General features: G+C 44.4%; 2 protein-coding genes across 2 annotated transcripts; both read left to right on the top strand.

The window, feature by feature from the left end:
- The first annotated feature begins 840 nt into the window (after positions 1-840).
- Positions 841-4,792, top strand: rpl9 (ribosomal protein L9). Its single transcript, XM_069697486.1, has 7 exons — positions 841-950; positions 1,076-1,191; positions 1,728-1,823; positions 2,049-2,181; positions 2,383-2,463; positions 3,390-3,519; positions 4,635-4,792. Exons 1-6 carry the CDS (start codon positions 905-907, stop codon positions 3,494-3,496), a joined length of 579 nt encoding a protein of 192 aa, XP_069553587.1. The 5' UTR covers positions 841-904; the 3' UTR covers positions 3,497-3,519; positions 4,635-4,792.
- Positions 4,793-6,278: 1,486 nt separating this feature from the next.
- rfc1 (replication factor C (activator 1) 1) lies at positions 6,279-17,973 on the top strand. The gene is given in 24 exon segments (XM_069697485.1): positions 6,279-6,389; positions 6,805-6,917; positions 6,919-6,973; positions 7,071-7,143; positions 7,894-8,019; positions 8,115-8,410; positions 8,530-8,604; positions 9,028-9,105; positions 9,190-9,552; positions 9,694-9,807; positions 9,984-10,163; positions 10,400-10,504; positions 11,032-11,464; positions 11,557-11,690; positions 11,858-11,972; positions 12,485-12,573; positions 12,839-12,976; positions 13,524-13,619; positions 13,727-13,980; positions 14,085-14,202; positions 14,833-14,978; positions 15,063-15,276; positions 16,602-16,790; positions 16,881-17,973. Coding segments are annotated over 24 exon segments (3,603 nt in total). The 5' UTR covers positions 6,279-6,386; the 3' UTR covers positions 16,977-17,973.
- The last annotated feature ends 159 nt before the right edge of the window (positions 17,974-18,132 follow it).

Genomic DNA, 18,132 nt, shown 5'->3' with positions numbered 1-18,132 from the left:
TCAAACTGATAGTGAGGTAGAGCTCACGTGAACGTGCATCACACTCGGCTGATTGTTATTGTGGTCTGTAACGATATGACTGAACGCAACAGAGCTAATTAAAAAAATAAAAAAAAAAAAATGCACCTCCTAGTAAAACAACGTATCGTTGCCGGGCGGCATTTCTTCCTTTTAACAACTAAAATGTTTTTGAATATTTCCGTTTTTATCTTGAATCTGTCGATACTTTCAAAATTGCGATCCTAACCATTATCTTCGATTGTCTCGTGATGTCTGATGACGTCGCGTACGTGCTCTACAACAGCGTCGTGACGTCCCTTCTTCCTCCTTTCCTCTGCTAACCGGCGAGGTGAGGACGGGCGATGAAATGTTACCTGGTTTTAATCTAACTCCATCTGTGTCTATAAAACATATTTTGGGTTCAGTTTTTAATCAGTCAGTCGCGGCCAGTGTTGTGTTACACTACATTATCTGAATTTTGCCTGTAATTTATATTTGTTGTGGAAATATTGTAGGTAGTTCTGTCTCGAGATTGGCTGTGTTGGAGGCCCGACGCTTAGCTCGCGCTCACGGCTGCAGCGGGGTTTTTATTTTTTAACAACATTAGTTTTTAAATAGAGGGTTCATGTGGCTTCAGATGTTATTTAAGTTCCACTAACGTGTTGAAGAAATGTTTATACTCTGTAATAATACATCGGAGACGCTGATCTCTCAAGTCTCCCGTCATCTCAAGTTTAGTCAAACTCGGGTTTAAACACGAGATTAACCACACACGGCTGCCGTACGCGCCACATGTCGAGTCCGGGGATAACTCCATCCGAGCTCAAGCTTAGAAACGATAAAGCTGACAAGAGTTTGCAAATAAAGTCGAGAGGATGAATCCCGCTTGTTGTCTGTTCGCAGAATGAAGACCATTCTCAGCAGTCAGACTGTCGACCTGCCCGACAATGGTGAGAGATATTTTATATTATTTATATTTTATATATTTCCCCACAAGTCTTTTAATATCCTGCGTGACTTGTTACTGATTTTTTGTTGTTGTGTTTGTCTTCCTGTTGTTGTTTGTCGTTGTCAGTCGACGTGCGGTTGAAGGGCCGAACCGTTATTGTCAAGGGGCCAAGAGGCAAGCTCACCAGGGAGTTCAACCACATCAACCTGGAGCTCAGCCTGCTGGGCAAGAAACAGAAGAAGGTATGGCAGAGGGAGGCTTTGATTTGAACTCAGTGGACCACAGTGTGGTACACGTAATATATGACCTGGGTTGATGGACGAATTATCAGTTAAACCGTCACAGGGATGTTGGAAATCAAATCTAAAGTCTTAAGTTGGGCTTTTCTATAATCTGTAACCGATACCTGTCTGGATACTAGTTGTCCGTTTTCACCTTTTAACAAATGTGCTTATGGTCCTGCTTTAGTTAGCGTACGTCGATTTGGAAATATTTAGTGTTTTAATCTTGTACTCTGCGGCTTGTAATCGATACCACAACAGAGTCTGTTTTATTCTTCCATGTACACGGATATCTATTGACATTAAGAGTCAGTTGTTGCCATTAATTGACAAAATCTTCTGTACCGCCCTGGAGCCCACGGTGGTTCGTCTATCTGAATAAAATATGAATACAGTATATATATATGTTTAATTATTTGTTTTGTCAGCAGTTTGTTTGTTTCAAGTCTGCTACAGTTAAATGAAAGTAATGTGAGTCGCTCTGCTCTCCTCTGCAGCTTCGTGTGGATAAATGGTGGGGAAACAGGAAGGAGCTGGCCACAGTGCGCACCATCTGCAGCCACGTCCAGAACATGATTAAGGGAGTCACTCTGGTGAGACTAAAGTTTGACTTCATGACTTAAACCTGAGTGAACTGGAGGCGACCTGCTACGACAGACTGCCCAGCCTCTGTGGCGGTGGGGGGGGGGGGGGGGGGGGGGGCAGTATGTTTCTGTCGTGTGGCCGTTCAGCTTGACGCTGCCCGTTGTTCAAGGATTTACTTGGTTTGCTTTTATCAGTCCAACTCAGTGGCTCTCTGGCTTTCTTTCTGTCTGCAGGGTTTCCGCTACAAAATGCGCTCCGTGTACGCCCATTTCCCCATCAACGTTGTCATCCAGGAGACTGGATCTCTGGTGGAGATCAGGAACTTCCTGGGAGAGAAGTACATCCGCCGTGTGCGAATGAGGGCCGGTGAGTCTGCAGCATGTTGTGGCAATATTGTAGTTATGAAAGTGACAAGGATGACCGGCTTTTTCCGTTTCTGAGATGGTGCAAATTTAAGCGTTGTGGGGTGGGAAATATCAACAAGCGTTGGGTTTACAATTTTATTGAGATGGGAAATATTTTTGTTGGTTCAGTTTAGGGGTAAAACTTCTCTCTCTCTCCCCCCAGGTGTGAACTGTGCTGTCTCTGCAGCCCAGAAGGACGAGTTGATCCTGGAGGGCAACGACATCGAGCTCGTGTCAAACTCCGGTATGTTTGTCCGCCTTTCGCTCCGCAGTTGTTTTATATGACTCGGTAATTTTTCTCCTCGCGAGGATGAAATGATTGATAACATTACTCCTGCTAAGATCCACTCCTCGTGTTTGAACCTGAGCAGCTCGGCTGCTAAAGATGCTGGAGATTGTTGCTCATTATTTATTTTTTAAGCAGGATGTCTGAAACAATCACTTGATGAAGCTTTAAAAAAAAAAAACGTGCTCATTGTATCAAACCAAAGATGAACTGATTAACAAGATGCTCGGACCAAGATCGGAGGACATCTGTTGGTGGCGTGTTACTGAGAGAGCTGGTTCCTCCCATCAGACTGAATAAGCGCTTCAGCGGAAGAGACGACGGCACAATAGTCCTAAATAAAGACCAAGTGGTAATGAGCTGACCTGGTTAATCCGTCGGCTGACTTCAGTCTAACCGAGCACGTGTTTATGGATGCTGCAGAAGCCTGACAAGAGTTTTACTGGAAAAGACATTATTACCAGGATGCAGCACAACAAATATTGAATATGACAGATTGTATTTTATGGTTTCAGCAGGATTCGATTGTCACGTTCCGGCTTCTGTCCGCTATATCAGTGTCCACTGGAGACATTTGTCTTTCAGCAGCGACATCAAGAGTTCAGAATTTTGATTTGCGACGTATCGAACACACGACGCAGCTTGTTTAGATGTATGATGACTGCACTAAATCATGAAATTTGAATTAATTTGTAATAATTCACTAAACGGAGCCAAAACAACAAAACTGTCCCGCCAGTACCTCCTGACTGCCCCGCACCTCCGTCTCTGTCCTTCAGCCCTGTTTGTAACTACTGTGACCCCGACGTGATGTGATTGTAATGTAGTGTGATTGTGATTGTGATGTGAGGTGATGCTCATCTCTCCCACCTTCTCTGTTCCAGCTGCTCTGATCCAGCAGGCCACAACAGTCAAAAATAAGGATATCAGAAAGTTCTTGGACGGCATTTACGTGTCCGAGAAGGGAACAGTAGTGGAAGCGGGACAGTAAAAGTTGCATCTGCACTCGTAGAGGTTAGAAAAATCCGTCCCAGCCGTCCTGTGTGCTTTACAGGGGGACACCTTCACAACACCTTTCTTTTCATGGCTGCATGTCTCTCACACCATTGGCTCTGATGTTTTCTTTTTCCTTCTGTTTCAGAGATGTCTTTTCATGTTTTACATAAAGCATTGTGGCTCTAAATATATATATATTTTTTATCGATGGAAAACAAGAGAAGATTAAAATGGAAAGGAAAATATAAGCTACGGGATGCGTTTTGTATACACGTTTATAATCACATCCTTCCATTTTACATCACTTATATAGGCGTTAAATTATAAAAACATTGTTTTATTTTATGTGGTAATGATACGCCAACACTGTTTTTATCATTAGTTGATGTAATTGTAGAATGAAAAAAATGTTTTCAGGAGAAAGAAATTTTATTTAAAAAAAAAAAATGCTGATTATAATTTTCTAGAGGCAAAAATTTACTTTTTAAATTGCTTTAGTTGTCAGTACATTATTTCAATAAATGGTAAAAGTTATACTCTGCGAATAGAACATTTTACATTTTCTTGGAATACTGACTTTTGTCTTGCGAAGAGATTTTTTACTGCAGCATTAAACGTTTTGTTTGGGAGGGATGCACTTTCAAATATCTCTTTAACAGATTTTTGAATGCTTTTGTCATTTGTCACTTTCTGATGTTTGCATCTCCAAATTGTTTGTAATCACATCCCAACATGTCTGACGTTTTACAGTTAAACTGCAGTGATCTGTCACATCAAAACTCAGCACAACGTAAAAATCGTGTAGTTGGTTTTGGCCACAGTTTCCTGGATGATGGCGTCACGACAGTATGATTTCATATATGACCCGTCGTTGATATTGGACCTTTTCTCCGATCTGCCACGTTTACTTGAGATGACTTAATGTGTTTTTTTAATTGTTTAAAATTCACCACAGCGCTCGTCTTCAATCTTGAAGCTGTTGAATCCTCGTTAGCTTTCTTTATCATTCTTACTAAATCTCTTCTTTCATGGCGCTCGTATCATGCAGGCTGTCAGGCGCATGTTGTCATACAGGAACAGTTTCACGGCGTCAGGTCTTCACAGTCTGCTCTTCTTTTTTTGTTGGTTTGCAGCGGCTTTGATCCAACAGGCCACCACAGTCAGAAAGAAGGACATCAGGAAGTTTCTGGACGGGATCTACGTCAGCGAGAAGACCACTGTGGTGGAGCAAGAAGCCGAACGTTCACCGTGACCTGCTATGACCAATAAATCTACCGTCTTTTCCAATTAATCTGGTCCCCGGTTCCTTTTTTTTTTTTTTTTTACATTACATTTCATTTAGCTGACGCTTTTATCCAAAGCGACTTACAATGAGTGCATTTCAACCATGAGGGTACAAAACCCAGAACAACAGGAATCAAGTAAATACAATTTCTTCAAGAAAGCCGAACTACAAAGTGCTATCAGTAAGTGTCATTTTAAGCGCTACTAAAGTTCTACCGTTCAAGGTAAAGTCAGAAGTGTGTTTATAGTTTGCGGCAGAAGATGTACAGAGTTTTTGATGATTGTCTTCGCTACAGATTAAAAAAACAAAAAAAACCTTTTGGTGCTTGTCTAATGGACGGAGGTCAAAAAACGTTCATCTATTTTGGTCGTACTGTTTTTAGGAGCTAATATTAAAATTTTTAATGGTACAAGTGGTCCACTGGTACAACATTCAGGTGGTCTGTCAATATCTTTGAACCAATCATTACACGTTTCATTAATATATCAAATAGAGACGCATCTGATTACTAGTGGCATTTGTTGACATTAAGAGGGAGTAATGCATAACATTTTAAATCTTAAAAACACAACAAATAATCCTCATGCACATCAACCTGAAGCAGCCTTCAGCCTGTCTCTTATACAACATGGTTTGAAGTTATTTGTCATCTGACTTCGCATGTGTAATTTTACTGAAGAATAAATATACTGACAATCATGAATATATATTTTAGCATATGAATACATAATTACAACAAACGGCATGTAGATGTGAAGATTTACCCGTAATGGACATACAGAAGCACATTAAATTCAAAAATAAAAGACCATCATAATTACAAAAAGAGCTCTTGTATTACATAGTCCTGATAATGATCGGTAGATTAATGACACAGGAAGTGGAGGTATTCAGAGCCTCTTCAGATTTCTTCACTGTCAAAGTAATTTACTAATTGTTGTTAGTAGGTGCAGTGTTAAACAGCAAAAAATAAACAGTTGATAGCTGTATGTATGTTTTTCACAGACATTCAGCTCGTGGACATGAAATGGAGATTCATGAAGAGTCCAAGACTTGTAATTGGAAAAAAACAAAAAACCTTAATGTCAATAAATTAATAACATGAATCATTATAACTTGATAAGGGGCCACAGTAAATCTTTCAAATATAAGAGTCTGTGTTCCCTTTTTTTTGTTTGTCACAAAGTACAAGGTATCTACGTGCGAATTTAATTCAACCAGAAAAATATTAAGATCTCCGACGGACTGATTATGTAAACAATAACATTTAATATGCAACTCAAAAGGTTTATTATTACATTTCAAATTAGTAATAAAGTATTTTGGCTTAAATAAATGTCCAGTTTTGTTATAGTCTTTCTCCAAAACACGGATGAAGAGGTGCGGTGACAAAAAGAAAAGCATTATTCAGAGTTTATGAAAACACAAATCGCACGGACAGTGACGCAGTGACGTATGCCAACCAGCTCCCGGTGCGTCATCTCCTGGCGACCACACCGTCCTGCTTCGCGCCAAGCAGTTGAGGGATTTTCTTACTTTTCTTATAAAAAAAACCCACAAAAAAACAACCTGTCCAGAAGCTGCGAGAAAACGTTTCACCATGGTACGTTACTCATTTCATCTATTTATATTTCCTCGCGGTAAGACGCACATCCGAACAAACTGTTTGAATAAAGAAAGAAAAAAAAGAAAAAAGATCCTGCTCCGGTTTAAAACTGCTGCGCACTGCCGCTAAAGATTAGCTGCAGCTAAAGAAGATAAACTTGTCAACTTGTTATTTAAAGTTAGCGAAGAAAAGTTCAGCCCGGAACACACTGGGAGCTTCATTTTCCTCTGATGTCGTCAAAACACTTGACGTTAGTTTGCTGTTAAAATGATGGCACGGTTCCCTCAATCCAATTTAGAAAGTGAAATCTGTAAAGAGAAAAAAGCAATCAGTCTGCATCCAGTCTGGTCCAGTGCCCGGACCTGTTTAATAATAAATCACATTTACCGTGTATGTGTGTGTGTGTGTGCAGGACATCAGGCGGTTCTTTGCACCGACTGCAGCCAAACCTGCGGTGCAGAAACCAGCCCCGGATAGAAACATCAAACCAGAGGAGGAGGAGGAGGAGAAGAAGAAGAAGAAGAAGCAAGCAGCAGCCTCTGTCTTCAGACGAGGAGGTGAAAAAGAAAGAAACCACCAAGGTAAGGACATGATGCTTTCCTCTGCCCACCTACTGACCGTCCCTCTTGTCTCTCCTCCTCTTGTTCATCTGGGTTTGTTTTTCTTTATGTTCTGCAGGTAAAAAGCTCCAAAACAGAGCAACATAAAGACAGTGAGAGAAAACGAAAGAAGCACGCAGTCATAGCGTCAGGTGAGAAGGACTTTGAGCTGCTGTTTGATTCCCCTGCACTGCCACGCGTTGATATTATATTCAGGTCACGTCATTGTTATTTTCAGACAACGGTTTTCGAGCTCTGAGATATACTGAGCGTTGTGCGTTTCTTGGCTCAATATCAGTTCGCGTTGTATTTCATACAAGTCGAGATGTGCATGTGGACTCATGGGCGGTAATGAAAGGTAACTGAGTAGTACATTTACAGTACAAGTACTGTGCTTAAGTACAAATTGAAGTACTTCTGTTTTAAAGTTATACATACTTTCTACTCTAATTTGTCTGACATCTTTGTTTATTTTTCAGATTACAAGTTTTCAGTGAAAACCACATATATCCAAATTTGGGGATTTTGAATCTGCATTTTTCTGACAAGCTGAAAGGTTCAAGTTTCCTTTATAGGCTAAAAAAAAAACCTCTCTCACTTCTTCAGCTAAACAAACAAATTGAAACGCACTTAAATTACCTCTAAAATACATCCCTGAAATCATAAGAGTTTTTCTGAGCTTGTGAATTTTTTGTGTTTATCAAAGGACAGCGATACTACAAACATAATGATCTTACAGAGAACTGATGCATTTCTGTAGATTAGATTAACCAATAGTATATAAATCAGTTCGCACAACCTTGCATATTAATGCAACAGTAATATTGATCCAGAAGCAAACTAGGTCTGTTTCATCAGCTGTCTCCTCTTCAACACGCATCCTTGTAATTCTGTCTGTACAGACTCTGATGAGGAGGAGAAGGAGCAGCCAGGGAGGAAGACAAAGAAACCCCTCAAAGAGAAACGGAAGACCACCAAGGCAGAGCCGCCTCCTAAAAAAGATCCTGTGCAGTATGTCTCTGAAACAGGTGCGGCCTCATTTTCATTTCGCCAGCACAGGTGCTTGTTTTGTTCACACAAGGAAGGTCTGTTACGATACGTTTATTTTCTGTTGTGCTCGTAGACTCAGACAGTGACACCTTCCAGACATTGAAGACCAAACCCAAGCAGAACGGCTTCGGAAAAACGACCAAGTCGGACGCAGGAGTCAGAGAGGGTACGGTGAAGTCTCCTGTCAGGCCCTCCTCCTCCTCCTCGCAGGGGAAAGCTGGGGCGAAGTCTCCCCCTGCGCCCGCCACCCCAAAGTCAGCTCCACCTCCTCAGCCCAAACAAACTCCCACCTCACTCCTCGACTACTTCGGCAGCGGGACCATTCAGCGCTCAGACAAGAAGCTGGTAGCCAGCACCAAGCGAAAGGCTGTGAGTACTGATGAACTGATTCTCCTCAGACCCTCTCACTCACCTCCACTGAACCCCTCACTGAGGTCTCATCCTCCGATAATGAGGACTGACTGTATAAAATCTTCTCCGCTCCTCAGTCGAGTCAAGACATAGACGACCTGATCAGTGATGAAGAAATCGCCAGACAGCTGCAGATGGAAGAGGACATGGAGGTAAGCTGATCAACAGCTGCCAACTCTCATCTTTGAAAAAGTAGTAGGAGTGTTCAGACATTTCCCAGAGAACCTTTCAAAAGTCTTTTGTTCCAGGTTTTCCAGCGAGAGGACGTCACGGCTTGTCATCATAATATATGTATTTATACTAAAAATCTTAGATTTTAAAATTTTTGGTTACAGAACAGCAACGAGGCATGTTGCATTTTAGGATATTAAAATATACACAATATGGGACTTTTTTAAAAGTAACACATTATTTAGAATCCTTTGCAAAATGAAAAAAACCAAAACATTGTTTGACATATTTTGGATACTTAATCGTAAAAATAACACAAGTTACGCAGGTTGAAAGCATCTTTTAATGCTCAGCTTCTGCTTTTCCATCTTCACACTGTTGATTTTTCCCTCTGGCTTATTCAGCTGGAGAAACAGGTCCATGAGGACGAGGAGTTCGCCAGGACACTGGCCATGCTGGACAAAGAGCCAAAGGCAAAGAAGGTAATGAACCCAACCAAAAAAAAGGCTTGTTTACTTATGATGCCTGAAGTCGTTCAATATAATTTTGCACGTGTCCTCATTCAGGCTTGTAAAGATTCCAATGAAAAACAAAGTTTAAGTACAACGTCCGAGAAGAGCAGCGCAGACGCTGCTGCCTGCAGCACGAGCAGCCTGTCAAGGACCACTCGAAGCACGTCGGAGGACGTGATCAGTTCGTCTCCCAAGAAGGACACCGCGCCTGTCAAAACCAGCTCCAAACTGGCCTTGTTGAAGAAAAAGAACGAGGCGAGGGACGAATGGCCGAAGAGCAAAACACCCACTTCACCCACAAAAATGAAAATCTCTCCCAAAAAGGAGCCTGTCGCTTCGCCGATCTCATACAAGAAGCTCACGCCCAAAACAGGAACCACGCCCACCGCGCTCAAAACCTCTCCCAAGAAACCCGAGGTGAGACACCGTATCCAGGGCGAAAAGGACGGCACCTGTTAATAAATCACTGCATTTGTCCTGAAAGGAGCAGAGACAGAAACACAAAACAAATAAAATGATACAAAGTCTGTGTTTCTTTTTTTAAATTTTTTTTATCAGAGCACCAGTACGAGTCCTGATGACTCGGAGAAGAAGAGGATCAACACTTCAGCTTACAGGAACTTTCTCAACAGAGACGGGCCGCGAGCTCTGGGCTCCAAGGAAATCCCACAGGTACCATGAGACGCACGTTTCAGTCGCTGGTGCTGCTGATCCGTTCGCTCCGTCTTTGTCTCACCGACACGCTCTGTGTGTGTGTGTGTGTGTGTGTGTGTGTGTGTGTGTGTGTGTGTGTGTGTGTGTGTGTGTGTGTGTGTGTGTGTGTGTGTGTGTGTGTCTTCGTCTTCCAGGGAGCAGAGAACTGTTTGGAGGGCTGCGTGTTCGTGCTGACGGGCGTCCTGGAGTCGATGGAGAGAGACGACGCCAAATCTCTGATCGAGCGCTATGGAGGAAAGGTGACGGGCAACATCAGCAAGAAGACGAGCTACCTGGTGCAGGGCAGAGACAGCGGAGTGTCCAAGCTCGAGAAGGTGAGCGACCTTAAAAACACAAACTATTTCAGAGCCACAGAATTGTATTTTCTGGAAACTGAGGCTGACTTTCACATGAGCAACAACAACAACAAAAAAGGGCTCAAAATAATAATACAAATATCTTCTATCAGTCCCTTCTTTTTATTTTGTATTTTTATTCCTGTATCTGTCCTCCAAACACACGTGATTTCGTCACAGTTCAGTTTGACACTCTTCTTTCCTGCGCTGCTCAGGCGGAGAGTTTTGGCACCACGATCCTGGATGAAGACGGTCTGTTGGAGCTGGTCAGAACCAAACCAGGAAAGAAGTCGAAGTACGAGATTGCTGCAGAAGCCGAGGTCAGCGCTCAGATATCTCCTGAAATATACAAAATCATGCTGTTTTCAAAGTAAATACATTTGCTGTGGCAAAATGTGAACCCAAAAGATGTTCAAACTGAACGTAAATCACGACTACACATCCATTTCCACCGTTAAATACAGACGGCGTTTGTTTGCAGAATAAGGATCAAACTGGTCTGTATGTAAACCGACTGATATCAAGATTTGCTGGACCGTTTTTAAGCTTTTTAAAGTGATAAAACTGCCCTGCGGCTAATTAGACAACAAAATATAAGCAGTTGATTTAACCTGCTCGTTCACAAAGCTCACACGTTTGTGTGAAGATGAAGCTTTAAGTTGAATTATTTTCTAAATCGACATGTTTTAAGAAGCATAACCCAGTGAATGTTTGACATAAAAAAAAAGAAGAAGAAAAAAAAAGAAGCTAGAAATTAAACAATGAATCTATGATGATAATGTGTGAATAATCTTTCGAGCTTCTCGTGTAAAGATTAATTTTATATTTCTCTCCCCTTGTGATGTAGAACAAAGCCTTAAAGACCAGGACTGCCCCCAGCAAGACTTCAAAGATCACCCCCAAGGCCCAGAAGATCTCTCCCTCCAAGGGCAACTCCACGTCCCCCCGCACCCCGAGCCCGTCAAAGACCGGCCTGGCACGAGGCCACGCTGCCAGGAGGAGCGGGAATGGCAGCACCCCGCCGGGGAGAGGCTGTGGTCACACGGCCCGCAGGGAGCTGGGCCTATCCTCCTCCTCCTCCTCTGCCTCTTCAGCCCCAGGACCCTCATCTCCATCCCTGACAGGGGACGGCGCCAGCCTGCTGTGGGTGGACAAGTACCGTCCGCGCTCTCTGAAGACGGTGATCGGCCAGCAGGGGGAGCAGAGCTGTGCCAACAAGCTGCTGCGCTGGCTGCAGAACTGGTACAAACACCACAGCGGAGGCGCCGAGAAGCCAGCAGGTCGCACAACACTGAGCGGGTTTTATTTCACCGAGTTGTTCAAGTTTGATCAGACTGTGCTGATGTGTGCTGTGCTGCTTTCTGCTGTACAGCTGCGCGGTTCGGTAAGTTCGGAGGAGGAGGAGGAGGAGGAGGAGGAAGAGATGATGGCTCAGGACACAAAGCTGCTCTGCTCTCTGGACCTCCGGGGGTGGGGAAGACCACCACAGCTGCCCTGGTCTGTGAGGTCAGTCCGAAAACATAAAACACACACAGTCGGCTTCTGATCACGGTCACGACGAACACAGTTTTACACTCCAGTCTCAGCCTCCTGTTGACTCTCTCTCTTTCTCTGTGTGTGTGTGTGTGTGTGTGTGTGTGCGTGTGCGTGCGTGTGCGTGTGTGTGTGTGTAGGAGTTGGGCTTCAGCTACGTAGAGATGAACGCCAGCTGCACTCGCAGCAAAAACAGCCTAAAGGAAGTTGTTGCTGAGTCACTCAACAACACCAGCATCGAGAACTTCTACAAAGGTGATCCGTCTTTTCTGTTTAAATCTGTCACATCAGACTTCATAGACTCAAACAGACCTAAATAAAGGACGAGCTGGGTTTTTCAAGGAGCGGTGTTTGGGCTGTGCTTGTGCTTTTTTTCACACGAGAAATGACTGGAAGGAAGCAGCGAGGATGTCTTTCAACCAGATGTTGGTTGTTATTTTTTTCCAGCAGTGGTTTGTCTCCCGACGCCGCGTTTCATTTGTGGTGATTGACAAAATGAAAACACGTATTCTTCATTCGATGTGGATATCCATGCTTCTCCGATAGGCTGCTAAATGTCAACGACTTCTGTTTCTGACTGATAAGGAACCTAAACTATTGCGTAGATGAACTCTTTTAGTTTTCAAATGTGGGAATTGTTCACGTTTATAGAAATGCTTTTTTTTTCTTCTTCTTTTTTTTTTTGTGTTTTTTTTTTTAACAAGTAACGTAACATAAGTTCATCCAGAAGTGAAGGTTGTACAACCTGCTGCTTCTCCGTCCTGCAGGCACGTCTCAGACTGTGAGCAGCAAACACGTGCTGATCATGGACGAGGTCGACGGCATGGCTGGAAACGAGGACCGCGGAGGAATCCAGGTACACGAACACGTTTCTCTCGGACCACATCCTCATATTCAGAGGAAGTTACAGGACTGTTTGGTCATATTTCTAAACTTTTACAATATAAATATAAGTTTAAGAAAAACAAAAACAGATAATCTAGGAACAGAACAGAAGGGACACCACATATCAGTTCAGTCTGATAAATCGGGTTTCTCCAGCCGATGTGTGTGGTTGTCGGTTCATCTGTCATGTTTGATCTGTTTCTGACCTCTGACCTCTGACCTTTGGCCTCCTGCAGGAGATGATCGGTCTGATCAAAAGTTCTAAGATTCCCATCATCTGCATGTGCAACGATCGTAACCACCAGAAGATCAGGTCGCTGGCCAACTACTGCTTCGATCTGCGCTTCCAGAGGCCGCGAGTGGAGCAGATCAAGGTGCACACACACACACACACACACACACACACACACACACACACACACACACACACACACACACACACACATGCACATCCTAAGTATTAGGGCCACATAAGGGGAAGTAAAGTAAAAAAAATCTTACCACTGGAAGTTTGTCTTTCCTCCAAAGTTTTGAATTCATTCTTGAAATGCAAAATACAAAAATTCCTGCCTAATTGTTTTCCTTATTGAGGCCTTAATACTCCGACGTTTATTCTGCCATTTGGGTTGAAATATAAAAACGTGATGAATCCACACAATGCTCACAAATTATTTGGATAATGCTTAAAAACAAGACGCAAGTATTAAAAAAATCACAATTATCATTTATAGTCAATGGTATTCTGGGAATGCGTCCATGGAGGTGAAGACCTTACAGCCAATCACATCATGCATAAAGTGGTGACGTCAGCATGTTGAGAGGCAGACAGTCACGCAGAGCTGCTACACAACAGCCAGACTCTTGACAGACAAGATGTTACTGCTGCTCACTTCCCTACTTTTAAATCTCCCATCTTTTCAGGGAGCCATGATGTCCCTCGCCTTCAAGGAGGGAATCAAGATCCCGCCGCCGGCCCTGAACGAGATCATCCTCGCCTCCAATCAGGATGTCCGACAGGTGCAGCAGTCAGAGCGTCACGTGAAGTAGATTGAAAAGGAGTTTGAGACGCGAAGGCTTTCCCGGCGGTTTCCCCCCCTCACCCTCGCCGGCTCTTTTCTCTCCAGGTGATCCACAACCTGAGCATGTGGTCGGCCAAAGACAAGGTGATGACTTACGACCAGTGCAAGTCCGACGCCGCCAGCGCCCGCAAGGACACGAAGCTCGGGCCGTTCGACGTGTGCAGGAGGGTGTTCACCTCGGGGGAGCAGACGGCCCACATGAGCCTCATCGACAAGTCCGACCTGTTTTTCCACGACTACTCGCTGGCGCCGCTGTTCGTCCAGGAGAACTACCTGCACGTCCGTCCAGCCGCGGCACGGTGAGACGGGACGGGCCGGCCGGTCCCGCCTCGCCGGCTCGACCGATGGACTGTCGGCCAAAAAGACAAAACGTTCCCCTGAATATTTCCGTCTTCTCTCGCAGGGGGGACATGAAGTCCCATCTGGTGCTGCTCAGTAAGACGGCGGACTCCATCTCCGACGGAGACCTGGTGGACAGACGGATCCGCTCGAGACAAAACTGGTCGCTGCTGCCCACCCAGGTGACACACACACACGCACACACACACACACACACACACACACACACAACAAAGTGAAGTGTCTCCTGTCAGTATGTACGACCAACCTCTGGTGTAAGGACTGATTTATAGCAATCGATTTGTTTTATTTATATACCTCAAAGTAAACTCGCCGTTCTTTCACTTCAAACGACTAAATTAAAGTAAGTTTGCCTGTTCTCACCTTCTGAATAGCAGGAAGTGCAGCGGCGCAGTGAGAGCAGCATGTTAGCTCAGACTGAGACGGAAGAATCAATCAGCCTCCACTCATAAAACCTTTTCCTCCTTCTTCCTTCGCTGAGTGTTTAAGCTTCCATGTGCAGAAGGATGTTTGTGCAGAGTTTAAAACCCAAAGTTTTTATTTTTATTTTTATTTTTTTTTAAATCATCTGCAAAAGTTTTCTATGAACTTTAAACTTAAGAAATGAAATATATTTGCATTTTTATAGATTCAAAAATTTGTAATGAGGGAGATTGAGCAGATGTTAAGGGGGCAGTGATGCCGTACACAGACCTACCAAGAGTTATACACCGCCAATGTAAATACATAGTGTGGTGTGTGTGTGTTGTGTGTGTGTGTGTGTGTGTGTGTGCGCGTGCGTGTTCTCGCAGGCCATCTACGCCAGTGTGTTACCAGGGGAGCTCATGAGAGGCTACATGGCTCAGTTCCCAGTCTTCCCCAGCTGGCTCGGCAAGCACTCCTCCGCCAGCAAACACTCCCGCATCGTGCAGGAGCTGAACTCGCACATGAGCTTAAAGTGAGGCTTTCGTTCACTCGTTCCCACGACGTCGAACGCGAACTGCCGCTCGAGCGTTTTGACCGTTTTGATTTGCCCGGACAGGACGACGAGCGGCCGGCAGGCGGTGAACCTGGACTACCTGCACTACCTGCGGCAGGCGCTGCTGTCGCCGCTCCAGCGGCGCGGCGCGCAGGGCGCCGCTCAGGCGGTGCAGCTGCTGGACGACTACCAGCTCGTCAAGGAGGACGTGGACAGCATCATGGAGATCAGCGTCTGGGGCGGACAGCCCGACCCCTACTCCAAACTGGACCCCAAGGTCAGTCGAGCGCTCGGTTCAGAGCCGCGGGATCGGGCCGACACGAGTCGCGGCGCTGTTGCTGGTGGGGGAGGGGGAGAGACATTCGAGAGATTAGATTTTGGTTATGAAAGGTCAGAGGTCAAAGTCAATATGACCTTTACATCCGTACTACGTGTCCGTCCCATTCTTGCGAACACGATATCTTAGGAACAACTTTAGGGGAATCTTTTTTCTTTTTTTTAAATTTTTTTTTTTTTTTTTAATTTGGCGATGAACTTGGAATCAAGGATGAACTGATTACAAGATGAAGGTCAACGGTAACTGCGAGCTCACAAAATGTGTTTGTGGCCGTGCGTTGGAAAAAAATTACTCAAGAGGCTCGGTTCAAAATCAAACACGTCGGACATTTCATTCTTGCAAGAAGGAGCAACTGCATGCACCCTCAAAGAGAGGTGTCCAGCGGTGCCCCCCCCCTCCCCCCAGCAGTGCTCTACATCAGGGCTTTCCTCAGGGCAGCTTTCACACAGTGTGACAAACAGTAGACCGTCACCCCCATTCCCTTCGTATCTGCTTTCGTATGGTAATTCACAAGAGAAGGACACAGTCGTCAATTAGATGCGAAAATAATCACTTGCAAATAAGACAGACAACAAAGGAAACTTTTTCGGACAAGAGACTTTCCGGAGCCACAACGCAAACAAGAGGAAGAGACAAATCCTTTTTTTCCCCATCACCATAAGTACAAAATTTGAGTATGTAATGGGATAAAAATTACTCTTGTTCTTTTCTGCCTCTCACTCAACACGATAACTGAGGAGCAAAAGGGAAGATTGTGACCATATTTCAAAAGAAATAAATACAAACACTGAATTGGTGACATTACCGCAGGGCGTCCATCTAGGAGTAGCGGTGATTGTGTAGATCTTTGTTGCAAGTTGTGCGTGAACCATCCACATTTTTTTTACAACGTGTAGCTTCTCTGCAATAACACCTTGATGAATTTGGACAGATACGCACGTGAACTGCAACCTCGGCGGTTTGTGGAGTCATACAACCGTTCGGCAGTCATCTGAATTTGAGGGGCTGTTTCACTTGAAAGCAGCTGCATGTTGCCGATGAGAGCCGAAACACTGAATCAAAAACAGTCCAAACAAAGATCTTAAAAAAAAAAGGCCGAAAAGCTCCACCGGGCTTCAGAATCGGGTGGTAATTCTCCGCACGACTCATTTTGCACAATTGTTTTCATTTAAAAGATGCCGTGGAGCGGCGCAAGTCAACGTGTTTTTCTTCGGTTGGTCCCGTTTCTGTCCAGCATGAAGTTGTACCGTCGGTGTCCCCCGCAGGTGAAGGCGGCTTTCACACGGGCGTACAACAAAGAGGTTCACCTGACGCCGTACTCCCTGCCAGCTGTGAAGAAGGGCCGCCGAGGTGGCGGAGGGGAGTCGGAGATGGGAGGGGGGGAGGACGCGGGCCAAGACGGCCAGGAGTCTGAGGACGAGGGCGACGGCCTCAAAGTCGACGCTATGATCAAAGTAAGCTTCGCGCGAGAACCCGCTTGACCACATCCGCACTCGAGATGTTTGTGTTTATTTCTCGTCCGTCTTCTTCTCCCCCCTCTGCAGCAGAAGAAGGTCAAAGCCACCAAGGAGTCAAATCAGGAGAAGAAAGAAGGCTCTGGGAAGGACAAAGGAAAGGGGAAAGGCAAGGCGAAGAAATGACCAGAGGAGTGAAACAGACCGTCCTGGTTGACCTCCCTCTGCCGCCACAGACTGTCTGTCACGTGTCTCCCTGCGTTTACAACGATCCCGTAGCGAGCGTCGGAAAGTAGAAACGGGTTCTTAAACTCGACGGGCAACTCTTTGTCAACTTGCACGCCTGCCTTGTTTTTGACCTTCCCGTCTCCGCACCGAACTGACGACGCGTTCTTTTCTGTCTTTTCCACCCGTCATCATGTCTGTCCACCTCCGCGGTACCGAGTGCTTTTTCTTCAGTCAGCAGTTTGTGGTCCAGATGTTGAGGATGTAAATAATGTGACTCTGACGAAGAACAGTTACTTTTTTTTTTTTTCTATGACTACAATACAGAAATTGTCGAATTTTTGGAAGAGAATCAATAGTGGAAATATACAGCTGCTGAGTGGTGTGAATTTTTTTTTTTTCCCCCAAAGAAAAAGGAAAGCAGCCAGAAAGTTGAACATAACATGGTTTCTGGTCGTTATTTTCGAAGATTTAAAAAAAAAAAAAAAAAAAGAAGTAGATGTCACTTGACCTGAATGTTCTCGGATGACCTAATGACTCCGAAGTACGTTTAGAAAAATCCAGCCACTTAAAAGACGACCCATCAGGATTCCACTGGGTTTTTTTTTGTAACGATTGTTGCGACTAACAATGTTTGATTTTTGCAGCGTTTTTTTTCCCCCCCGATGCACTCAGCAGTCTTAAAGTTACAAATAAAAGTTATTGAAGTGACACAGCTTTACAAAACAAACTATGATCAGTCTGACGCAGGGAAGTGTGACTATTGGTAAACTAATTCATTATAAGACCACCGTTTCCTGTAAACCCAGTGACTTCTGGTTTTGCCGTTTCTGGTGGGTTTTTTTTTTTGGGGGGCGGGGGGAGCACCTGCCATGTATGTTACGATGATGAGAGGATGAAGAGCCTTGCTGACTGTAAAGGAGTTATTTTTTGTTGATAAACAAGCTTACTTTGTGCAGTGATGCCTTCAGCGATGTTTCTACTGTGGACCTTTACGACTGAGAAATTGCGTCATTTTAGTCAAACGCGTAAATGTTTCCAAAAAAATAAAAACTCTCAAATTATACGGTAGTTATAAATATAACAACAGACATAACGGTTGAAGCCGCCCGACAGA

The sequence above is a fragment of the Brachyistius frenatus genome, unplaced genomic scaffold (assembly GCF_029030835.1).
Source record: "Brachyistius frenatus isolate BFR_SWC_R1_liver_20210118 unplaced genomic scaffold, ASM2903083v1 Contig_23, whole genome shotgun sequence".
Taxonomy (NCBI): Eukaryota; Metazoa; Chordata; class Actinopteri; family Embiotocidae; genus Brachyistius; species Brachyistius frenatus.
The sequence above is the reverse complement of the archived record's forward strand: the minus strand, read 5'-3'. Positions and strand labels throughout refer to the sequence as shown.